This window comes from Sceloporus occidentalis, unplaced genomic scaffold (genome assembly GCF_023333645.1).
Source record: "Sceloporus occidentalis isolate IW3139 unplaced genomic scaffold, rSceOcc1.0.p SCAF_223, whole genome shotgun sequence".
Classification (NCBI taxonomy): domain Eukaryota; kingdom Metazoa; phylum Chordata; class Lepidosauria; order Squamata; family Phrynosomatidae; genus Sceloporus; species Sceloporus occidentalis.
In genome coordinates, this window is record NW_028317203.1 from 77,439 (window position 1) to 102,939 (window position 25,501).

Below are 25,501 nucleotides of genomic sequence, written 5' to 3' on the forward strand. Positions count from 1 at the left end.
GGTAGTGGAGTGGAGATGGAGGGAGGGAAGATAATGAGTTCAGTTTTAGAAAGATTAAGTTTCAGGTAGTGTTGTGACATCCATGAAGAAATAACAGACAAGCAATTGGTAATATGGGACAGGAGAGATGGAGAGAGATCAGGAGAAGACAGGTAGATTTGGGTATCATCTGCATATAGGTGATACTGGAGGCCAAATGAGTTGATTAGTTTGCCAAGAGATGAAGTATAAAGAGAGAACAGCAGAGGGCCAAGGACTGAACCTTGGGGGACACCAACCGAAAGTGGAAGGGGCGATGATGTCTTGCCAGAAAAGTTGACAGAGAAGGAACGGTTAGACAGATATGAGGAGATCCAGGAGAGAGCTGTATCTCGAATGCCTATAGAAGCAAGTGAGTCTAGAAGAAGGTGGTGATCAACAGTATCGAAAGCAGCAGAGAGATCCAGTAGAATTAGAATAGAGTAGTGACCTTTTGCTTTGGCAGAGAGCAAGTCATTGGAGACTTTTGTTAGAGCTGTTTCAGTAGAGTGAAGGGGTTTGAAACCAGACTGTAGAGGGTCAAGGAGGGAATTAGAGGAGAGGAAGTTAATGAGGCGGTTGTACACAATCCGTTCAAGCAGCTTAGAGGTAAAAGGAAGCAGAGAGATAGGGCGGTAGTTAGACAAACAGACGGGATCTGAGGAAGGATTCTTTAGAATTGGTGTGATTAGCGCATGCTTGAAGGCAGATGGTACAGTTCCAGATGATAGAGAAAGATTAAATAGGTGGGTAAGTGATGGACCAAGGGATGGATATAGAGACTTTGTAAGGTGTGAAGGGATGGGGTCTAGGGGACAGGTTGTTGGGTGAGAGGAAGAAAGAAGAGTGGCTATCTCTTCTTCGGTTGTAGGGGAAAAGGCAGTTAGTATAGTAGGAGTGGAGAGAGTGGTGTTGAGTGGTGTAGGAGGGAGTTGTAAGGAAGAGAGGTCTTTTCTAATAGTCTCGATCTTCTCTTTGAAGTGGGCAGCAAGATCTTGGGCAGTGAGAGAGGTTTGTGGTGTGGGTGTGGAGGGACAGAGAAGGGAGTTGAAAGTAGAAAAAAGGCGTCGTGGGTTGGAAGAAAGAGAGGATATGAGAGTGGAGAAGTAGAGCTGTTTGGTGAGAGAGAGGGCAGAGTTGTAGGTGTGGAGCATGAATTTATAATGAGTAATGTTGACGATACTTGCACAGTTGGAGCACATCCTTACCTAAGGCAGTGCTGGACAAACCTATATCAAATTTAAATACCAGCTGGTCAATTCCTTCCACACCAAATTCATCCAACCATGTCTTTATGGACCTTGCCTTTTGCGCTGGGGCACAGTCATGCTGGAATAGAGAAGAGCCTTCCCCAAACTGTTCCCCCAAAATTGGAAGCATAGCATTGTCTGAAATGTCTTGATATGTCCCAATCGATGTCATAAAAGTCCCAATTGGTGTAATGGTCCTAATATTTTTGTCCATATAGTGTAAGTAAACATGCCCACTAATCCCCTGCATACCATTGAAGTCCTATGTCTTCTTCGTCCAAATGCAGTGTTATTTCCATGACAACCCTGTATGTGCTGAACCTGCGCAGTGAAGATGAACTGCTTGATATGGACGGGTAAGTTAGAGGACATATAGGCCCCTGGCTATTGGAATCGGTGTTGGGTGAGACAATAACAAAATGAAAAAAACTAGTTATATGTTCATTCTTGATAAAACCTTACTAATTAGGTAGTTTTGCTTATGGGGGGGTTATCTGAATGGGCCTCTGTCAGCTGTTTCTACGTTTCTAGTACGTTCTGTATCTCTCTTTGCCTTTATTTTGTATCTTGGGTTTTTTCCTGAATCCTCCTCATCTCTCTCTGCTGCTCGCAGAACTCTCACTCCACCTGGAACCTGCACTCTTTTCTTCCGGGAGATCCGCCTTACACTTCCTTTTGCTCTATGCACATGGTATGTCACTTCTTCAACATTTGCCTTTCTCACTTAATCTTCTTCCTTCCTGTCCACTCTCGATTTTATTAATTTTAGTTTCTTTAGTCTTACTCTCTTTATCTAAAGACCATTTTTTTTTTCTACAATATCTCGTTAGGTCAAGCCAAAACTTTGACACCACACAACTGAAAGGCTCCACAATCATACCATCAGAAACTACAAAGGGCACGGGTACGTTTTTGAGTTTGAGATCCTCCTATATACTTATAGCTATATATATATATATATATATATATATATATATATATATATATATATAAATATATATACATGTATTACATTTATATTATATAACACATTTATTATTCTTTATACTTTAGGCTGGCTCCATGACCCAGACCCTTCCCTTACCATTAACCTGTGTATGAATCCACCATGCCCTGAAGTCTGCTGCTCTGGGGTTTATAGTTCTGTTTCTCCAAGCTCCTCTCCCGAGATGCCTTCAATTCCCAGACAGGTCATCACAGCAACTGGTGAGAGATCTCCAAATGTAAAATACTTCCCTTTCCTTAGGTGCCTATGTCCAACATGCATGTATTAACTTGGTCATTTTGTCTTCTGCAAAGTCAATGCTCCATCTGCCACAATCAGGAAGGCTAAATCTCGCACCCTTGACAAAAACCGCAACATCTTACAGAGTCCTCCTCGTCCTGTCAGCCCTCCACCCTCTTACACCCAGGGCAAAACCAAAAACAGTCCCAACAGCCTCCCTGGTCAGGGCCAGCGAAGCAAGAGAAGTCTTCAGGAGGAGACTACAAACCCTCAGAGAGTGAGCCCCGCTCAGGAGAATGGTGAGGGCCAATTTTGCACAATGATTGTGTAGATTAGTGACACTTCTCTTTTTTCTTTTATCCCTTCCCTGATCGTGTCTGCCTGTTTAATTTGCATCTAATTCTTTGCCTTGCAGAAAATCAGGCCTATCTGACCACCATCCGGCTTGTAGAGACCAACACTTTAATCACCAATCGACTGTGCTCTTCTGCTGACACCTGCAGGTGGGGTACACTGGCACTCATACCCCATGTTTCAACACCATGTGACTTATTTTTTCACGGATAAAAATGTGACTTCTTTTCTCATCTAGGTCTGGAAATTATTCATTTTCCCTCCCTCTAAGCAAGTACAGCCCACTGACTGGGAGCCTGACGCTGGAACTCAAGTGAGTCTGCTTTAAACTTTCTCTGTTTTATCATTTTGCTACACCACGTGTATCCGTGTCTTACATGTATCTGACACGTGTCACTCTTAGCTCCACCTCTGATGTCTCGGTGAACTTGTGTGAAACGTCTTCAGGCACAGATTGTCAAGAAGCAGTATCGGACACAACTCCCAAGAACCAGAGCTGTCTCCAGGTACTTCCATCATGTTTACACTTTCAGTGACCCTCATACATGTGAAACGTGGTGTCCATTGATGAGATGTCCAACTAACATGTCCCACCATTATTCTAATTTCTGTTATTCCACCACTTTGAAGAAGATGCCCTCGCTCCCCAAACATTTTTTCTTTCTGACGATTACTGTATATATTTTCATCTTTTGTGCCTGGCAAACATATAACAAAAGTCAGCTGTTGCTTTCTCCCTTTCTCATCGACCCCTGACACTAAGTGCAGTATTATGGTATCATCAGACATGTTATCATCTGGTTGTGATGAGTGGGGAAGTGTTTCAGTCACCGCAAAGGGTGACCTCTGTATGGATGGCTTGCGGAATCTCCAAAGACACAATCAGCTGTCAGGAACAAATTAAAAATGTTCAACCCAAGCATGTATCCTTGAGGAGTAAATCACCAGCTTAATTTGATGATTTCTAAGCATGCGACTAATGGATATAAATGGTACAGAAGTTGCGATACATGCAAGTAGGATAGTAAACTCTGCCTGTCCCAGATTCTTTGTGGACTGAGTATGAATATATGAATGTCACCCCTTATTTTAGCCTTTTGTCCCCGTAATTGCAATCAAACATACCTTAATTGTTTTTATACCTAAGTAGTACCACCACAGTACAAGTAGCACAGGGGTATGAGCATAAAAGCACTGCTGCTTTTTAAAACTACCTAGTGTGTGGATATTTTTTTTTTAAAGTGGGTTTGAATCTCGATTATCACTTTAAAGAACTTGGCCTCTCTTTTATCATCTGTTCTTAGGTATCTGGAACCTGCGTCCCACCTGTCCCTTCCTCATCCCAACTATGGTCTCTGCAGCTCCTTCCGTCACTCGATTTCACCTTCCATCTCCAGGTGTCTCCTCCGGTAAGTTACTAACAGTTTTATCCCCTGCTTTGTAGAGTTTTACTCTGTTTATCTTTGTCGCACTTATGTTCAGACTTTGTGGACAGGAATTAATAACTAGACGTAATTCAGTTTGTACACGGCCACATTTCTTGCAGATCACACAGGTGCTGTAGTATAAAACTCGATTAACCTGTCAATGTTACTCTGTGCTGCGCGTTTCTAGATGGTGCATCTCAGAAGTAATTCCACTTGCGACGGACCACATTGTCCATGAATTCAGGACCAATCCATATATATCTTAATGCATCAGTTGCGTTATAAGGTTTTTCAATACCGATTCTCTCTTCTGCAGAGTTCATCAGGATGTTACGATATATCTACGGATTCCTCACAAGTTACAGACTACTACTTCCATTTTTACCGACTCTGTGACTGATGAACTGGAGGAGCAGCAGCCTATAACTGTGAGAATTTGATTGCGAAACCCTTCCCAAACTCCCCAGACTGCGGGCAGCCGCGGGGTTACCCCAACTCTTCACTGGATGTGCAACACTGGACCAAATGAAGCAATACTGGAACCTACTGGGGTCTACTGGAAATCAGAGGACATACACTGGAGAGAGAGACAGCCTTTTTCCTCAAAAAGTCCCCAAATTAGAGGCAAGAAAACCAGGAATTCCCAAGTCTAATATTAGAGGAAAAAGCCGAGAATGGATGTAGCCCATTCAATTAATTTGCTGTATATTTAATATTGTGATTCTGTTACAACCATTTCTCATAAAACCTCTTACCATTTAACCCGTTTTAATTATACTGACGGCAAAGATCCCCATTACTTTCGCCCATCGCCTGCAAGATCTGCCACCAGTCTGAGCATTGTCTACTAAACAAGAGGCTGCAAAAAACAAAGATGAGTTACTGAAATATTTGGACAGAATATTTTGTTATACTTCATGTGAACTTTTTATTCTTCTCGTCTGAAAAGTCTGTTTTGTATTTAATTATCTAACCACTGAAGTGCACTTAATCATAACACGGCAGTGAGGACCAAAACCCCCCCTTCATCCTGAGGATGGAATGACGCCGAGGGGTATGAGCGCACACACCAAAGACTCTGAGAGAGCACCGTGTGCCGTCGCCGTGCAAAAAGACAACGTCACACAAATACGTGACTTACGAAGGACCTGTGAATTGAAACCCAAAACTTTGCTTTTTTTTTCCTGAGTTGTTTTCTGCTTTGAATGTTGAAATCTTGTAAATAAAGTTTTTCTTTACAGTAATTGAAGACACTAATGTCATTGATAGTGATGTCACCGGGCATCATTGTAGCATTTTAACCCACATGTTGCAAATAGGTGCCTGGTGAGGTATAGCATGGGCTCTAACAGCAGTTGAAGGGTTAAACTGTCTTTGTCTTGATTTTTTTTTTTTTGTTTGTTCGGAAATCCAGATTGGTATTTATATTTCCCCTACTGCGACTGCACTGTTTCCCCCTCCTTATATCTGTTCTTCGGGACTGGGTAATCCTGTCTGCATTATAAATACCCACAATATAAATAATTCTTTGTACTCTCATTGGTGTTGTGTTTCTGTTACAAACACTAAGCCCCCTATCACGCGCGGGTCCATCTCCCACGTATTCGGCGTTTGGAACATATAGGCAAAACAGTGTTTCACGTTACATATTAAAGTGTTTTATTGTTAACAGTGAATAATGCACCCTAAAGTGGAAATCTCCATCGCAAAAACGACAGTGCAACGACTCAGCGGACTTCTCTATCCACGGCCAGTACTGGTCCCCAAACACGGCAAATAAAAAAAACCTCCGTCCACACAAAGCCTGGAGTTCAGGAGAGAAAGAATAACTTTTGTTATTGATACAGCCGTACATACTTTAGCAATAATTAACCCAAATATCACTAATATAATCTGATGTTTGTCTTTGGCTGCCCTTCCGTTATAGAGATCACAAACATGAATAAAAATAAGTAGAATTCACACAAACACAATAAATGCTGTAAAGAATGCTTTAAAAAAAATAGTCATGTTAATAGCTTTTGATCATTTAACAAAACTCTGCAACTCTGAGTGAACAAAAGGAAAATCTAAAACGTGGCGTGACTTCCAAACAGCATCGATTCTTCTAGGTACGTTTGTTCCAAACATCTTGGAGAACTACAGTTCCATCTGTGGATTTAGGCGGAAACAGTTGCCTCTCTCTCAATATAACCCCAGACTCGATGATGTATAGATCAAGGGTCTGTGGTCATCACATCCAGGACTTCTTGTTCTTTTTTACATTGAAAATAGTTTTTAAGGACTTTGGCTGTATGTTTGGGGTGGTTGTCATGCTGCAGAATAAATATGGGGCCAATCAGATGCCTCCCTGTTGGTATTGTTTGATGGATAAGTATCTGCCTGTACTTCTTAGCATTGATTCTGACCAAATCCTCAACTCCATTAGAAGAAATGCAGCCTCAAACCCGCCAGGAACCTCCACCTTGCTTCACTGCTGCCTGCCAACACTCATCTTTGTACCGCTCTCCAGTCCTTCGGCAAACAAAGTGCCTTCTGCTATAGCCAACTTTTACATTTTGACTCATTAGTCCGGAATACTGGCTGCTGTTTTTCTGCCGATGCCAAGCCGACGGCACTGCTGGAAATCTTTGGCCGACCGCTGCGTCTACAGCCCTCAACATTGCCCTTCTTTTGTGCTTCTCCAAATTGCCTGGACAGAACATATGGAAAATTTCTGCCTGGGAGAGACCTTGCCGATGTAGTATAAATACCCTGTCTTGTTGCTGTGCTCAGCCTTGCCATGGTGTATGACTTTTGACATTAAACTGTCTTCAGCAAACTTAACTTGTTAGTGAGTCTGGCTGTTCTTCACTCAGTTTTATTCCTCCTATACAGCTCTTTCTGTTTGTTTTTAACTTTTGTATTATATAGCTGATCATTAGCACCTGTTTGGTATAATTGTTTAATCAAAAACTCATCCTATATGCCTACAAAATCCCTGACTTTGTGCAAGCATTCCTAGGATAATTGATGCCATTTGGAAGGAAAATGGTGGTCACACCAAATATTGATTTGATTTAGATTTTTCTTCTTTTCACCCACTTTGCTAAATGATAAAAACAAACTATAAACATTTGCCACATGACATAAAAGCGGGCACTGATAGGCTGTTAACACAAACTGAAAAAGCTTTTTAAAAGCTCCTGTTTTGGTTTTATGTGATTCAACCCTCAGAGAAAAGAATACATTTACGTATCTGCTAAGGTATATTTCCATAGCATACTAAAGCGCAGGTAATGGTTCATCTAAGAGGAGCAGCACCTTTAAAGATTTCACAAATATACCGTATTGGCCCGAACAGAGGCTACACCCCCCCACACACAAACTTTAGGTCTTTAAAGCGACCTACAGCTGGGGTTTAGCGCAGCGATGCGTAGTTCGTGTCGCCCAGGACATGCAGTTCTAAGTGCCAGGCAGGTGTTTTTATTTAGCCCTGCTGCGGATAAACAGCAGGGTTAGGATCCAGTACCCCCCGCAGCGCTGCAGGGGACCTGGAACCTCCTCTCCGGCAGCCGTGGACGTCTGCGCGATGTGTGAAGGCAACCTCTGCTGCCGGCACTTCCGCCAGGGCTTCTATGGTGGAGCACGGCCATGACATAACCTTTCGGTGCTTCACAATAGAAGCCCCGACGGAAGTGCCGTCAGCGGAGGTTGTCTGGGGGGCAGAGGGGCATATCTGGGGTTATAAAGGATATCTGGGTCACAGAGTGGCATATCAGGGGGGGCAGAGGGGCATATCTATAAGTAAGGTCCATTATGAATTAAGGGAGGGACCTTAAAATGGCTATTGGTTTTCTGTCTGTATTTAACATATGCTGACAAACTGTATAATAGATACCAAAAATGTTTAAATACAGGTGCTCCTGTTCATTAGATGAAATACTGTTTTACCATTCAACTAATGTGTATTCTTTCTCTAAAATAGCACCAAAATTTAAGGGTGCAGCCTATATTCGGCATACGATTCTATTTCTTCCCATCCGTCTGATGCAGGGAAGTACACACCGTTAGCACACAGGTCGTTGCCCCTCCGTCCCAGGCTACTTACCTCTTTGCTCAAACATAAATTCCAACCCACAGTAAGAGGAAGAGCACGCCGAATCCCATGAAAAGCGAAGCTACAAGCGAGATGAGCAGCTCCTTGTACACATCTCGCGTGTATTTGGTGGAAGTCACTTCATAGCTGGGATTTTGTGTGTTAAGGAAGGATTCAGAATGCCAAAGTGTCCGTCCGCAACACCTTAACTCCAACGCAACAGGAACAAAAGGATCTAGAGAATTCTCTGTATAAATTCCACCAATGGTCACAAAATACTATCTAACTACATTTTGGAGGAAAGTGGAAAGAAATATTGGGCACAAGGTCCTTCGTTTTACACACTGTATTAATCATCCCAAGGAAAACATATAGTTTTATGCCATATAACAAAGGTCTGCAGTGTACAGGGCTATCTTTAAAATTAAGGGGGCTTTAGGCAACTGTGTCCGTCCCAAGTTTCCACACGCCTTTTTCACCTCCTCCACCATCCCTGTTTTTTCTTTCTCCATCAAACCACTAACTGGGCACTTGTGTGACCACGAGCCACACGCTGGTTCATACCAGTGACACGAACACCTGACGAATTACAGGGCTAATAACTTTATTCTCCCAATTATCAGGCAGGGATCTCACTAGTGATTAATGGCTTAGTTTACGCTGGCGATGATGTGTTTTTTTAGCCGTCTTATGGTTTCTCCTTCACTATATTAACTATTAGAACTGGTGGTATTATTGAATAATAATAAAGATATGTACTAGAAAATTCCCATTCCTTCCATTAGTTTACAATCCGGTTGAACTGTGGCTGTCAGCTATAGCAAAAGAACTCCATGCTGCCCAACCACGGTGTAAACCCTCCTTAATATCTGACATGAGACACGCAAAGGATACACAAAGAACCAGGCTGTGAAAAACATCCCAATAGCCAGCAACACAACAGTGAGATGCGGGAACACTGCCGGATTCACCGGGCTTGTGTATCGGCTCATCGCTTCCAGCTCCTGAAAGATAAAGAGAAGGCCCAAGAAAATAGTCAGTAGTGCTAAACATACATGTATATTAATAGATATTACGAGAACCCAACGCCCAGCGGAATATACCAGCTGGGATCTGCTCCAAGCTTACAGTCCAGAGATCTGCACGATTCGCGCACTAACCACAGACGTGTAGACCTGGGATGAGGAGATACACTCAGGTACTGTATGGACACAGCCCGATTCACACATGTAAAGCCTGAGCTATGCATTAGAGGATTAAAATGATTATTATTAGATTTTATTTGCATGGCCTCACGTGCAGAAGCCAATTATTACTCAAAATGTACGGAAAATAATTTTTAGGTTTATAATTTTAGGTTCTTTATTGTGGTTTGAAAAACAAGGTGATTTACACGCAGAAAACACGTCTTTATAAAGAAAAGATAACGCCCACACGGCCTATACATCGCATAAAGGTATCATTTATTTCCCCCCGTTTCTACAGCCTCCTCACCATGTCTCCGGTGATCCCGCTCCCGGCTCCGCCACGTCTCTCAGACTCAGTCAGGGGTCAGAGGGCACCGAAAGGCACACTGGGAGCGGAAGCACTAGCTACGCACATGATTCCGGGAACTGTCAGAGTGTAAGTTGTGGAGACTGACGTCTACTAATAGGTTAGCCAATCACAGTGCGTCTTGCTTGCCAGCCACATTATGAAGGAGCCACATCTTCCGCCGCTAAGCCAACCACATAAGTCTATCCAATTGTTGCATTACACTGTTTTCAGCCACCCAATGATTACACGACGCTTTTAACGTTAGCCAATCCTAGGGTCAGTTGCGATTTTAGCTGGCGTTTGCGAGAGCCGGAAAGGCGCGAAACCAAGAGACATTGTAAGAGCCCGCGAGCCGCAGGAGTAGAGGAGTGAGTATACAAACGGGTGACTGGGTCTGCGGGGAAACGGCCGGTTGCCGGAAAGTAGAATGTGACGCAGATAAGACCCATTCGGACCATCGAGTCTGCCTATTTTCCTGCTGTAAAGAGTCAGACCTTAATCAGTTCGTGGCCTTGTCTTAGATTTAGGAGCCAAATGCCTGTCACATGCAAGTTTAAATTCCCTCGACGTGTTAGCCTCTACCATTTATGCTGGGAAGCTGTTCCGCTTATCCGCTCCCCTTTCAGTAAAGTAAAACGTTATTGCATTATGTCTAAGCCTCCCTAGTTTTAGGTTGTGATCTCCTGTTGTAGCCTTTATCCTCCTTTGGAAGGAATATGGAAAGAACAGTTTATGGGAGTATCAGTGATGCAGCTATACAGTAATAGGTATCATTAGTAAAGGGAATGTACCGGTGCCGGCAGATCTCGTCTGGAATAAATCATGACTGGTTGCCATGGCTTCAGGAATAAACCATTTCAAAAGAATTCAAAGATGGGCCACAACATACTTCCGGAAGAGAGGACGTGCGATGGAGGCCCTCGAATTTAAAATCACACGGGGAAAAAAACAACTATTTTTAACATGGAGGGTAGTAGATACTCAGACTTCTGGCAGAGGTAGTACAGGCCAAGTTGGTTGTGTGTAAAGCTTTCCTAAAGGAAATCAGATAGGATACTAGATCCTGTCGCCTTCTATACTGTCTTCATCCCGAATAGACTGCTTTGCCTATAAAACTGTATAACTATATATAACCGTGTACAGATTCCGATGTCCATTGTTTTCTGCAGCGACCAATGAGAACGGGAGACGAGGATCAGCCAATGAAAATGCAGGGCACCGCGATGCCAAACGTTGGGGCTATAAATGTTTTCACATTGGGGGGCCGTGACTATTTCCCCCCCCCCATAGCTGCCCCCCCGAGCTGGGCAAAACTGCAGGGGTTGCTTGCTCGAGTGATCCTAGTCAGCCCCATGCCAGAGGGCAATCCTTAACTCTGCTGGAGCTCCCCCTGGTGCCTGTGTGTGCGCAGCGCTCCCAGCCGTGTCACTAGCGTGATCTGTATGCTGCAAATCATTTAACAATCTGGGCGCTCGGTTACAATGTTTAAAGCACATATTCAACTTGTTTCAGACAGTTGAAGTTAATATGGATCTTCGGTGATGTGCAAGCGCTGCTTAATCACAGGTGTATCACAAGACTTATATTAAAAACCAGACATGGTTTTTGCTCTTCTAAAGTAATTTTCCTTGTTTTCTTTCAGCCTGTCCGTGCCGTTACCTGCTCGGCCGTGCGCCTGTCTCCTGTGCCGTTACCACCGTGCAGTGCTGCAATGGGAATTCTAGGATTGGCTAAGCTGATCGCTGACGTGGCCCCATCGGCCATTAAGGAACATGATATAAAGAGTTACTTTGGGCGTAAGGTGGCCGTTGATGCCTCCATGTGCATTTACCAGTTTCTCATCGCAGTCCGACAGGATGGGAACATGCTTCAGAACGAAGACGGCGAGACCACCAGCCACTTGATGGGCATGTTCTACCGTACGATCCGCATGGTGGAGCACGGAATCAAGCCCGTCTATGTGTTTGATGGGAAGCCTCCTCAGCTGAAGTCAGGCGAGCTGGCCAAGCGCAGTGAGCGCAGGGCGGAGGCAGAAAAGCTTCTGGAGGCTGCCCAGGAGGCAGGAGAAGCTGAGAACATTGAGAAATTTAATAAGAGGCTGGTGAAGGTCACCCAGCAGCACAACGAGGAATGCAAGAAGCTGCTTAAACTTATGGGCATCCCTTATGTGGACGCCCCCTGTGAAGCAGAAGCCACATGCGCGGCTTTGGTAAAAGCAGGCAAGGTGTATGGAGCTGCTACCGAAGACATGGACGCCCTGACATTCGGAACGCCAATACTCCTGCGGCATCTCATGGCTAGTGAAGCTAAGAAACTGCCTATTCAGGAGTTTCACCTAAGCCGAGCCCTGAGTGAAATCGGCATCACGCATGATCAGTTTGTGGATCTTTGTATCTTGCTGGGCAGCGATTACTGTGAAACCATTCGAGGGATTGGCCCAAAGAGAGCCATTGAATTAATCCGGCAGCACAAGACCATCGATGAAGTCATTGATAATATCGACCTTAAGAAATACCCGATACCTGAGAACTGGCTTCACAAGGAAGCCCGCCAGTTATTCTTAAACCCAGACGTGGTGGATGCAGAGAATGTTGAGCTGAAGTGGACGGAGCCGGACGAGGAGGGACTAGTGGCCTTCATGTGTGGAGAGAAGCAGTTTAATGAGGATCGTATTCGTAACGGGGCAAAGAAATTACTGAAGAACAGGCAGGGCAGCACGCAGGGTCGGCTCGATGACTTCTTCAAGGTAACCGGCTCTCTTAGTTCATGCAAGAGGAAGGAACCCCAGCTCACGGGGTCTGCCAAGAAAAAGGCCAAAACTGCAAGCACCCCAAAGGGCAAATTCAAGAGGGGCAAGTGAGTGTTTGGGTGGTGACAGGGTATCGGGGAATATTTGTCCAAATGAGTTAAATACATGTGGTCTATGTTTATTAAAATAAAGTTAATGTTTTTGCTTTTTAAGTTTTGTTTTTTGCATTATGCGAGGCACATAAATAAAATGTAGCATAAAACACTGAGCCTTTATAGAGCAAGCATCGTGGCCCCATGCTGTAGTAGCCCAAATCTCCAGCCATGATTAAAATGGCCTTTGTTCAGTTCCTAATATTTTCATGCACAGGATATTTTTATTTTTACATAGTCACACACTGTGCATGTAGAGGCACTTCATACATGGCGCCCCTGGCAGTTTAATAAACATATCTCCCTGGTAGACTGATGGCAGATTGACTTAGTTGAGGCTTCTTGGTGGACACGGAATCTTAATAAAACTGTTCTCAATGACTGTATTCTGTGTGTGTAAGCCTTACAGCTCAACCATGCGACTTCTCAAACCACACTTTAGAGAGAGGTATTGAGTCACGTTCCTGCAATCCACAAGAAATATGGGATGAAATCCTGCTTTATTTTAATACGCATCCCATTACAGGAATGTTGGGTTTTTTTTGTTCCCTAATCGCTGGGAGTTTTCCTTTTAACTTTCCGTCATGTATCTCTTCAGAAAAAATAAACGCTAAGAGCCCTATTACATGCACTTCCTGATTTTCTTAGTAAGCTTGCGAGCAGCTCTCTACCTAACGTACCACTTGTCACGTCTAGGGTTCACTTGGCCGAAAATGACCCCCCCCTGCTTTCAAACAAAACCCCCCCGCTTTTTAAATAAAAGTAACACACCAGAAGTGGACAAAAAAAATCAATAATAATTATTTATATATAAGATGAGAGTTGGTACCGTGTTAAACGTTTGAATGATACCTTTATTGGCTGAGTCAATATAGATTGCAAGCTTTCAAGACCTACTCAGTTAGCCAATAAAGGTATCATTCAAACTCCACTTGTCTCTTATTTATATATATATATAAATAAGAAACAGAAATCACACTCTTATCGTACCCAGGTGATGTACTGGCTGCCTGGGTATGAAAGTAGTGTGATAGTGTGTAATATTATTATTGAAATTTTTTGTCCAATTTCGGTGTGTTAACCACACTTTTATTAAAAGTAAGTAACACACCAAAATTGGACAGTAAAATTCAATATTTCTTATATATCTATATATATACACACACAATTAACAGCCATCACACTCCTATCATGCCCAGGCAACCAGTACATGCTGGAATCTGGGTATGCCTGGGCATGATAAGAGCAGGGTCATGTGGCGTGACGTACATTCACGTGACCCTGCTGGGTTCCTACTTCCCCTGTGCGAGCAACGCACAAGGAAGCAGCAGGGCTCCTGCGGACGATTATTGTTGGCTGTTATTGTTTATTTCAGCATTTTGCAGATAATGCCATTTTAGGCCAATATATCGGTGCATCGCTAGTAAGAAGCGTTGCATAACATGTTGGCGCTGTATAAATAAATGATAATAGTAGATGTAATCTGTAGGGTTTGATATGCATAGAGGTCAAAATTGGTCTGTAAAAGCAGCAGTTTCCGCTTTGTATTAGTGCATCCCTTGCTGATATGTAGTATAATTTATATTCACAACAACTATTGCTAAATTTCTGTAATTGCAGCGATCCCGTACCGATATTGATGATTGTTCAGTCTCTTTGGAATAAAACTAAATCCCAGTCGGCAGAAATCCTTCAGAAATGAGTTTATTAGTTGTTGAATTACAATCAGGACATGAGTAGTTTCCCACAGAACTACCAACAGTTAGTCAAATGAATGTACAGAGTGAAAGTATTGGATTGGGAAGGCCTGACTGGTATAAAAGTGCTCCTAACTACCTGAATACTACCCTTACATTATTAAATACTCGGTGCAAATAGATCAGATGTGTGATTTTGCCACTGATAATAGCGATATTAAAATGCTAGGGTACACCCCAAGGCTTATAGTAAATAGCATTGTGGGTTTCTGAGAACTATTTGGAGGATGTGGGATTTTTAAACGTGGGCCTCAAAGCACTGCAAGAAGACATCGGTTGGCAACATAAAGTCTTTGGAGATTTGACCGCGTGCTGTCATCAGCACGACAGCAAGTTTGGTTGCAGGGGTATTCTTGATTGTGCAGCGTTTAAAGGACTGGCGTGATGCACTCGATTTAAAAAATGAACAGACCTGAAAAGTAACCAAGACGACCAATTTTAATGTGATTCGTTTTTTTTTTAAATATACGGCTACGTAAAGTGTAGCTGCAGTACGTGGGCTGGCCACTAGATGTCAGTATTACCCCATATAAAAATACAAATTCTAGGAGCAGCGTTAATGTTAGAAACGCGTTTGGTTGTTTTCCGCCCTGGAGTTTTAGTACTGTACATACGCACAATATCAAATCTCTCCCGAACATATATGTGAAGATAATGTTAAAGATCTGCTACATTCTCGGGAAGTTACCTAAAGGGCAGATCGCGTTTGCCTCTGATCATGTTTGCGAATTCCCCAAATGTTCTGCTCTTGGGGATTTCAGAGTCCCAATACATTACACTACCCGACAGTCCCTAGAGGAATGTTTAAAAATACAACCCATAATCCAGACAGAATTGGCACATCCAATTCTCAGGATGTGAACAGCACTGTAGATAATTCTTTTTTTCTTTTTACTTGTGCAGATAAGCATCTAGCCAGAGTTCTCCAGACTCCTTTAGAGAGCTAAAGCAGAGAGAAAGTGAAAATTAAAATACAATTTGCTTAAAGAAAAATAAAAACATTGTATTTAAGGCAGTTATAGCTATACAAATCTACAAATGCAGCATGAATTGCAAATGTCTGATATATATTGGAAATCAGCAGCACAACATAATTGGGAGAAACCAATATAACTTGAGCATTATTGCAAGTTATACGATACCTGTAAAAAAATGTCTAACATTCACTAATTTGATGGAATTACTTCACTTTCATATTATTTAGGGATAGAGTTACTGGGCAGATATTGCCTTTCGGTAATTAAGACTTTTAGAACAGTCATAACCATTGATTAAGAAATAAGGCAAGACAAAAAGCACAAATTGCATAGTTGAGTTGGATTTTATACCATGATTAAAGCACATCTAGAAGGCAAAAGTGAATTAAGAATTAGGTCAGAGCATGAGGTAAGATTACTCACTGGACAATATCAGCAAATGCAGTGAACAACGGTTTGGACTGATACTCAATGCCATATTTTTTACAAAGAGACTGAACAAGAGGAGCAACTTTCCAGTAATTGTGCCGCGGCATGGTGGGGAACAAGCTGGAAAGAGAGAAAAAGAACAAAGGGTGAGGTGCGGCACGCTCACTGTTTCAGAATTCCTCCCTGTTAGCGCGATCACTTACTGATGCTCAATTTGGAAATTGAGGTGTCCACTGAACCAGTCGTTAAACGGAGATTGATCCACATTGCAAGTGGCTTGGAGCTGAGAAGAACAGAGCGAAATAGATAGGTATAAGACTATGTATGAATCTGGGATGTAAACAGATCCAACAAGGTTTGTGGGTAATCTGGTCATGACCTAATCTTAAATGTTGCGGCATGTTTCTATTTTTTAATGTTAAAGGCAGCTATACAGCGCTTCGGAATTTGATGGCGCTATATAAAACAATAAATAATAATAATAACTGTCCGGGTGGGTGCTCACTAGGACCAAAATTCTGACGGAGGCAAGTTTGAGGCAGCTCAACTCTGGCTTGTTTTACTACTCTCTTTGCAAGCCAGACCCCGGCCAGTACCAGTTTGCCCAGCCAGGGGCACAACAGTTTGTGGAAATCTACATCTACAAGTCTTCAACAAGAAGAATAAAATAAAACAGGTGATGGTGTGATGATGCCAGGTACCTGCGTGGAGAGCCATTCCTTATTCTGATCGTAGTCAATATTCATTGGAATGTGATTCATTTGAGTGACCCAGACAAACCAGTTACTCTCTATGAATCTGAAACACAGTAGATAAAAGTTTATTCAATAAAGAAATATAAAGCAGTTGTGAGTCTGGAATCTGACACTTTACTGCCTCAATCAGCTACAACTTTGCTATCTGAGACCCTAGATAGATGGCAGGTTTGCTGTAGTGCAATGTTTGTTTTGCCCCCCGCCTCAGATACTCCCTAGAAATAAGAGATGGATTACAGTTGGTTCTGGACGAGTAAGGGTTGTAGAAACATGTCCCACAATCTGTGTCTCTTCATAATTGGTTTGCTCCCCTTCCAGAATGCAGCCTGATTAAGAGTCTTTACATCAGGAAAAATTGGTAGACTAAATGGACTGAATGGTTCTCATATCTGCTGTAAAAATCTATATTCCTATGAATTAAAAAGATATATATATATATATATAAAACTCCTTTAGGGGGAGTTTTATCCACCATTTTTTTAATTACTGGTGTCAGATTAAAACTAAGGGTTTTTTTTATTTTTATAATAGTTCTAGTTTTGCATAATATGTTTTCAGGCAGCTGCCTATCAAATTCTGTTCAAGAATGCCATAACCCAGAATCATTATGTACTCACAACCCATAATAAACAAAGCAAAAAGCCTCGCTGAATCTGCGATCATTTTATCTCTGCCTCAGGTATTCCCACCTCTCTTCCAAACTTACCTAACCAGCATGAACAAGCTGAATGTGCCACTGAGTCCCAGTAACGGGATGTAACACAGCCCAAACCTCACGTAGAAAGTCACCATCCAGGCCAAGTCCTATGGAAGGAGCACACGTTACTAGACTGCCATACCCCTTCTGGCCAAAAATAATCTTTGACCTTAGAGTACCATTACTTTACATTTACTATTACGCGCAGCACTCACCGCCCACTGCTTACGCTGTACTGCAAAGTAGAAAATATACCACTGGAAATAGAGAGGAAGCAATGCTGGGGGTCCGACTGCGGAGAAAAGAGGGATATACATTGAGTCCTAATAATTTCCTGTACATACAACCCCTGCTGCCTCCGGCATGCATACTTACTCAAGAAAAAATACTTGTGCTGGTGGTTATATGGCATGTATTTCTTCTTCTTAATTCCAAGCTGGGGAGAAAGAATGATAATTACATTTCTACTCATTGTAACATTTACTAAAATAATATGGCACTCTTTTTAATTAGATCACTAGTAATCCCGTACCATAAAACCAGTATTCCCATAGTTAGGTGCCAGAGAACTACATTGTATTGTAAGAGGAATACACACTGTTTCTTTTAAAGGCGGAGGAGGCAGCATTCCATTCATTCTAAAACTTTCATATTTTTTGAAGCAATCTCGCATTTGATCTTTCTGTTCTTACATTGGATTTGATCTGTTCTGTGCCATTTTTGCCAGACAGAAAAGCTGAATGTTAAAATTCAGAAGACTTTGCTGCTAAAATCACACTTTGATGATCTTCAGTAGGAGCTAATTAAACAAATTCAGTTAAACGTCATGAGTTCAGTTAATTTACTCCATCCTTCAGCCCTACACAGTACACATAAATTACTTTTATTTTTACACATTATTACATGAATTTATCCAATGTATATTAATGTGACACAACCATTATTTACATTATACTATATAATTATCAAGCAGGAATGGAACCCTGGAAGGAGGAAGGAACATAGAAACATAGAAAGTCCTTAGACTGGTCAGATGTCTGATGCTAGGAAATAATAACTCAATATTCTAAATATTAATAACAGGCGTTTAGCATTATACTGAAGTACTGAATGGTACGAGAGGATACGTCACTAATCCAAACCAAGGATTAGTTTTTTATGAATCACTCTATTTATTCTTTCAGGATGGAGATTAAAGAGCATTTATACCAACAGATTTTACTAAAAATTCTGTAATATTCTGCTTTTCACCTAAAAATACTTTGGTGAAGGCATTGTTCTGATACCAAAGCAATGTACGTTGGAATGTATCTATGATCTCGAATTCTGTTTATCTTCCATCTCTATTAGTTTTCTTCCATCTCACTCCACGGCTTTCTTTACTCACCTCCACAGACAGCTTCTTGCCCAAGGCAAAGAACAGGGGGTGCATGTTAATATCGGGGTCCTTGCGAAAGCAGTTGGGTTTGGCATGATGCTGGAAGTGCAAGTGATTCCACCAGCTGGCCGGAGCACCCTGAGAAGAGAACAGTACATAGAAAAGAAGAGGGAACAATTAACAGGGGACTTTTTATCTAGTTTGTGTTATTTACAAAAATAATGTATTTTATTTCCATGTTATTGTGATGTTTAGGTCTACGGGACACCGTTATGCACTCATAACCAGCAGGTATTCTAAGCTCAAAGAAAAAGGGACATCGGCAAAATAAAGAGGGACAGGGCAATTTAGGTGTTGTCCCAAAGAGGGTATGAGGGTATGTATCAATAAAAGGCACAGGAGGGAATTCATTGTAACACATGGAGTGGGAGCACAGATATAAAACACCCGAGGCTAAGTGACAACATGACTTTCCCACCAGACCTGTGTTCATTCTCTACGTCTAAGGATGATGGATACTGTAGCCAAAAGGGGGTTGCTTGGAACTTTTTAGCTATTCTTGCTAAATGTTTTCTCTGTGTAAAAACAACATGCAGTTGGTATATGCTACTCTTTGCTTACTACCTATCTATACATAGATATAGTCGATTTTTACCTTCAGATGACCAATCACAAATTTATGCACCAGATGATTCCATTTTGATCGACTAAAAACAGATAAGTGCCCAAAATCATGCTGCAGCCACCCAGCCTGAGCCTGAAAGGAAAAAAATGGCACAGCCTGTTAATGGGGCAACATGTCATGAGGAAGACATAAAGCCTAAGGGTGCAAGTATCACAATGCGAGGCTAACATACTCCCTGAAGATTGGAGACAGCCTGATACTGTGGCCAAGTGACAAGGGGCTATCAGACAGTACAACAATGACAGATTGTATTCCATACAGCAGACATACAATACAATACAAGAGAGACAGCAAGGCAATGATTAAGTGACAACGGTTGAGAAGCATGCAGACTGTGAGGCAAAGGGAGTATGTGGCACAGAGACAAGCAGCAGATAAAGACAGATAAAGACCACCTATGAAAGGTACCATGAAGTGCAAAGTAAAAATATACACTTTAGTAAATCAGTGACAGCTAGATGGAAACCTCACAGACACAGGGATGTTTGAATCCTCGTTGGGTGCGTTTTACCTGCACTGTGCCCAGAAGAACAGCACTGATAAGGAATGGGAGGAGCGAGGCCCCATAGTAGTGCAATGTAGCCCAAGCAACTACATCCAACAACAGAATGTGGAGCAGGTAACCCAAGAAGAACAACTTATTGGGACGTAGCAGACCCATCTTTTCAACCATGGAGCGCAGCGTCTGGAAATCTTCCACCATGGCAACCTACAGAGAAGACCACAGGTCAATGCATTGCCAGAGGACGAAAAGCGTGAGGCGGGAAGCAATGCCCGTAGCTTCCTTGGTGAAGAGTACAGCTCCTCACATTTTTGCTGGGTTCCACGCTAGGTTCTTCTGGAGCCAGTTCCCCAATCAGCAGACACTTCAAACGTTTGTTTACCAGTTCCTTGTCTATGTGGAAAGCATTGAACGGATCCTAGAGCACACAGGAAAACCAGTATAAATATTTACTTCTACAAACCTGCATTCTCAAGCACTTTACACAGATCCCCCTTTTTAACCTTTATTTAGTTTCCAGTTTCAATGCTCTGACTTGTTCTCATGTTTGGTATTCTTTTGGTTACTTATTAATGCTAATCTGCATATTTTACATTCTAGAAAATATGAAATTTCACAATAATGCAGCAGCATGATCTGGGTCAACCCAATACCAAATCCAATACCTACGGTATACGATATACTTTGGTCATCGTTAGGTTGTACAAAGTCAGTATTTCTGACCTAAATGGTCTTACCACCCTCTGACCTCCCCGCTTCTAAATAACGCACCCAGTAACATCACAAATCCCACAAAGCAAAGCATGACTGAAATATTCTATTCAGTAAGACTTTAAGGGAAAATGATAATAAACAAAATACGTGCAGCCCCTTTGCTCCTGTTTTGTTTTTTATTTCTAGTATTTATTTCTGCTCTCTGGGCTTCCCCTGGTTAGCACGTAAGAGGTTAATGTGTTCAGGATGCCGTTCTGCTATGACATAAAGCCCTAGCTCCTCCTATGGGGGAGAGAGCTGCCGGTGGAGGGGGGCAGTGGGCTGAGCATACAGTGGAACCATAAGCCTGGACCAATCCTGTGAATGAATATGTGCGGCAGAACTGGGGATGAGCTAACACCTGACGTTTGTGCAGAAAATCCATGTACATCCTAAAGAGATGGCTGGCCACAAAGACATACTATAAACAACATGTACACTATATTTCCCTGATATGTATATTAACTATTCCACGCTTCATATAGATGTTCGCCACATAGTGGTTAAGCTATTATTTGACTGGTAACGGATGTGGGTTCTCAAACTGTGCCATAACATATAGTGTCCCTCTACCAGGCATGCATCATTGTTACATTGTTGTTAGTCTCATTGTTCTTTGTGTTTGATACACACTATCGTATGCGTGTGATCCTGGGAATCGTCTGTACACTTATGTACCCTATCATTGTGACACAGTACATGTGTGTGCTCGCCAGACCCCTGTATGTGCAACCCTCAACCCCCCCTCCCCTCCCCGGCAGCTCACTGTGCAATTACGATTCTTCTCACCGTGGCATCTTGCCCTGCATAATGGCTGATGACCCGCGGCCCCCCTGGGTGTATCCGGCAGAATCTCGTGATGTCGTACACCTTCCGGTTTATGACCAGCCACCGTTTTTCACGAGTGTTGTGCTGCTGAACTTCCTCCCATGTGAAGTGCGCTGGGGCTCCTTCTGAGCCCATTATGGCACCTGGAAAATACACCTGCAATGTACAGTCTATATGTGTGCTTAGTCTTTACAGAATGCCCATAAAATACAATATGGATGATCTACATCCTTTATACACTGTATATATATATATATATATATATATATATATATATATATATATATACACACACAACAATGTATATATACACACACCTATACCCATATGCCTATATTACACATATAATACTCTATAATAACTAAGCACAGCCTGTATATAAGTACAGTTTACACTTTGTATATATAGCACTTACACGCCCTGCACAAACCCCTCAGTATATCCCTGCTCTCCGCACCCTTCACTTGTTCAGTATATATATATATTCCCATTATATTGCGTACTATCCTTACTGCCCTTGTTATGGGTGCTCTGACACCCTCTAGGTACAGCTATGCACCTGCTCATACCTCATACACCCTCGCTGTTCCCGGTCTCCACTCCCTACACAGAGCGCTCTGCTACTTTTCCCGGCTATACCGCTCTGTGCTTCAGCACCAGATGATCCTGGACTGCGGCCACTAACCCCGCCCCTTGACTCCCCTCCCCACCCGGCTCACCATTGGGACCAAACCCAGCCTATCAAGTGGCCAGACCTTACAGGCCGCGCCCTTCCACCGGATTGGCTGTGATGTAGTGACCGGCGTGAAGAGACCAACCAATCCACAGGGAGCTTTTAGATTTATGGGGACCGCGTAGTTTTGTAATGCATTACACAACGGATTGTATAGTGAAGCTTTATGAAAACGACAAAAACGGCCAGCGGCTGATGTTTGGATTAACCCACTAATGGCTGGTAGAGGGTGCCACAAGGTGGCAGTACGGTGAAGTGACGATGTATAGCGCTCAAGATGATGTGCATTCTACCAATAGAATCAACGCTTAAACAAATATCACACCCGTTTACCAGTCACTGAAGCAGCATGTAGATGAAACGAAAGGCAATGTCCAGTTTAGTGATAGGGTTGCTGAGTGCGCAGCTTTGAAATCGACAGGACAATGTTTGTGTTTTGGGGGAAATATAAAAACAGCCTATGGTTTAAAAAAAAAAATAAAGCGATAAAAATAGTGATACATTTTACCTCAGATCTTGATTGTGGCCCAGTATCTCTGCAGATTCATCTCTCGTCACAGTCTATAATGAAAAGGAAATGCACTTATTGTCATCGTCTCATGGGCATACCTGGAAACTCTCTGGTTTTGCCCGGAGACTTTGGGTGAAGCGCCATTTCTCCAGGTCATCACGGAGCACCTCAGGGTCGCGGGAGCGGCAAATCTTGTAGCTTTTATAGATATGGCCCTTAGGGTGACCACATTTTTTTTCTGCCATTCAGGGACACACTATGAAGCAGATGATATTACACACACAGGTATATATATATATATACTGTATTTGCTCGATTATAAGACGACCCTGATTATAAGACGACCCCCCAAAATCTGAATATTAACTTAGGAAAAAAAGAAAAAGCCTGAATATAAGACGACCCCAAAGGAAAAAAGTTTTACCAGTAAATGTTAATTCATGTAAACTATTTTTTTTAATAAAAGCTATGATTGAGAAAAAGATTTTTTTTGTTTTTATTTCTTGTATTTTCCAACCTGTCCCCCAGTTACGCACATCTGCCCCCAGGCTTGCCACTCCAATATGGCACTGTGGCCCATGATATGCCTTTTAACCCTCTATATGCCACTGTGCCCCATGGTATGCCTTTTGACCCCCTATGTGCCACTCTGCCTCCAGAAATGCCTTATACCCCTATATCCCATTCTGGCATTTAGGGGGTTAAAATGCATATTATGGGGCAGAGTGGCATATAGGGAGGTATAAGGCATTTCAGGAGGCAGAGTGGCATTAAGGGAGTTAAAAGGCATTGTATAGAGCACTCTGCCTCCAGAAATGCCTTATACCACTATATGCCACTCTGCCATTTAGGGGGTTAAAAGGCATATTATGGGGCAGAGTGGCATATAGGGAGGTATAAGGCATTTCAGGAGGCAGAGTGCTCTATTAAATGCCCCCTTAACGCCACTCCAGAAATGCCCTATGCCCCCATTTAACACACACACCCTATACCCCCATTTAACTAACTAACTAACACACACACACACACACACACTCTCCCCCCCCCTTCCCCCGCTCTCCCCCCTCTCTTACCGGTGCTTCCAGCCGGGGCAGCGGGTTGACGTCGCCTTCTGCTGCAGCCAGAAGGAGGTGTGGCTAGCAGCGGGGGTTTGTATGCGTCCGTCGCGTATACTTTCCCCGGCTGTCAGAGATCAGAGTTCCCCGCACCGGTGCGGGGAACTCTGATCTCTGACAGTCGGGGAAGGTCTATGCGACGGACGCAGACAACCCCCGCTGCTAGCCACACCTCCTTCCGGCTGCAGCGGACGTTGTCTACGCGGATCGCGTAGACGTCAACTCGCTGCCCCGGCAACACAGCAGGAAGCACCGGTAAGTGTGTGTATGATGGGGGGGGGGGAGTCGGGTGAGACAGGAGGATCCAGGTCCCCTGCAGCGGTGCGGGGGATCTGGATCTTAGTCTCCTAATCAGACCTCTATTTGAGGTCTGATTAGAAGACGACCCCGATTAGAAGACGAGGGGTATTTTTCAGAGCATTTGCTCTGAAAAAAACCTCGTCTTATAATCGAGCAAATACGGTATATATATATATATTTATATATATATATACACTGATTCACATATGCACACCGTCACATACACATAAAATATATATTATATATATATGTATATATATATCGCACATACACCCTGATTCACATATACTATTATGTGAATATGCCCTTCTAATACCAGGCATGAGTAGATTCAGAGAATCAACTCCTCTATTACCAAACATTACACACAGTCACACAAACAGACACAGTGACAAACAAACACCGTGACAAACTGACAAACACAGTCACACATATAGTCAAACATACCGGGTGCTGGCTGCAGCTTACTCTGAGTTGGTGTGAAGGAGGGACTCGGCCTATCAGGAGAGGCTTCTGAACTCAGGCAATCAGGAGAGTTGAGAAGTCTCTCCTGATTGGCTGAGACCTCCTTCTCTCAGACTCCTCATTCCGGGACAAGGCATGGTCACCCTAATGGCCCTATCTGTATGTCCCGGGCATTATTATTTCCAAATGTACTGGCCATTTGCCTCTGCTAAAACCACACTATATCACCAAATATATGCAGGCATCCACCTAATTATTGACTGCACTGTGTGCCGGGAGCTCGGTGAAGAATAATATTTTTGTGAATGACGCCTGCATACGTGCATACGTAGTGATTCATTATGAAGGTGGCTGTTAAGGAACAATGGGTGAGCGCTTTGCATGCAGTTGATTTGCATCAGTTCACAAAGTAGATGGAAGGCAGTTACGGGAGCCCTGCAGAAATACCTGTGTTATTTCCAGGTTTGCGTAGCAATGACACTTTGCTTTGCATTTGGTGGTTTATCACTTTGTAGCTGGTGGAGGTGGAACATATCTGTATCCTATAAAATCTTCCTTTGCCTGACCTTCCACTCCCCTGCCTCACTGAGACCACGTAATCCCCCTGCCTCGCTGAGACCCCGCAATCCCCCTGCCTCCCTGAGACCCCCACAATCCTTCCTCTACCATCCATCCTGACATTATCTCATCCCTCTCTTCCTGCTCCCATAAGATCCTCTCCCTACGTCACCCTCATCCCTCTATTATGTCAGGGGAAAAAATAGCAGTAACGTAGTTTAGAATTGCCCAAAATTAAATGGTTTTATCTAATTTTGTTCCAATGAATT

General features: G+C 42.9%; 4 protein-coding genes across 4 annotated transcripts in view; 2 read left to right on the forward strand and 2 right to left on the reverse strand.

Annotated features, from left to right (window-relative positions):
• The window catches only part of LOC149276937 (myelin regulatory factor-like), a 33,926-nt gene extending 29,252 nt beyond the window's left edge, over positions 1 to 4,674 (forward strand). Inside the window, exons 19-28 of the mRNA XM_089503223.1 lie at positions 1,556 to 1,624; positions 1,882 to 1,959; positions 2,099 to 2,172; positions 2,322 to 2,474; positions 2,568 to 2,792; positions 2,909 to 2,996; positions 3,086 to 3,160; positions 3,251 to 3,353; positions 4,152 to 4,256; positions 4,591 to 4,674. Coding sequence (XP_089359349.1) covers positions 1,556 to 1,624; positions 1,882 to 1,959; positions 2,099 to 2,172; positions 2,322 to 2,474; positions 2,568 to 2,792; positions 2,909 to 2,996; positions 3,086 to 3,160; positions 3,251 to 3,353; positions 4,152 to 4,256; positions 4,591 to 4,674 — 1,054 coding nt within the window. The remainder of the gene's footprint in view (positions 1 to 1,555; positions 1,625 to 1,881; positions 1,960 to 2,098; positions 2,173 to 2,321; positions 2,475 to 2,567; positions 2,793 to 2,908; positions 2,997 to 3,085; positions 3,161 to 3,250; positions 3,354 to 4,151; positions 4,257 to 4,590) is intronic.
• A 1,363-nt stretch (positions 4,675 to 6,037) lies between these two features.
• LOC149276938 (dolichyl-diphosphooligosaccharide--protein glycosyltransferase subunit TMEM258) lies at positions 6,038 to 9,350 on the reverse strand. The gene is made up of 3 exons (XM_089503233.1): positions 9,247 to 9,350; positions 8,365 to 8,499; positions 6,038 to 6,078 (listed from the first exon to the last, which is right to left on the reverse strand). The coding sequence occupies exons 1-2, from the start codon at positions 9,342 to 9,344 to the stop codon at positions 8,373 to 8,375; spliced, it is 225 nt and encodes a 74-aa protein (XP_089359359.1). The 5' UTR covers positions 9,345 to 9,350; the 3' UTR covers positions 6,038 to 6,078; positions 8,365 to 8,372.
• A 2,249-nt stretch (positions 9,351 to 11,599) lies between these two features.
• LOC149276939 (flap endonuclease 1) lies at positions 11,600 to 12,748 on the forward strand. The gene has a single exon (XM_089503234.1). It carries the CDS (start codon positions 11,600 to 11,602, stop codon positions 12,746 to 12,748), a length of 1,149 nt encoding a protein of 382 aa, XP_089359360.1.
• Positions 12,749 to 15,437: 2,689 nt separating this feature from the next.
• LOC149276940 (acyl-CoA (8-3)-desaturase-like) lies at positions 15,438 to 25,167 on the reverse strand. Its single transcript, XM_089503235.1, is given in 14 exon segments — positions 15,438 to 15,489; positions 15,947 to 16,072; positions 16,156 to 16,235; positions 16,654 to 16,750; positions 17,414 to 17,511; positions 17,620 to 17,696; positions 17,780 to 17,840; positions 18,792 to 18,920; positions 19,438 to 19,539; positions 19,979 to 20,176; positions 20,277 to 20,387; positions 21,512 to 21,675; positions 23,828 to 23,908; positions 25,122 to 25,167. Coding segments are annotated over 14 exon segments (1,422 nt in total).
• Positions 25,168 to 25,501: the final 334 nt, after the last annotated feature.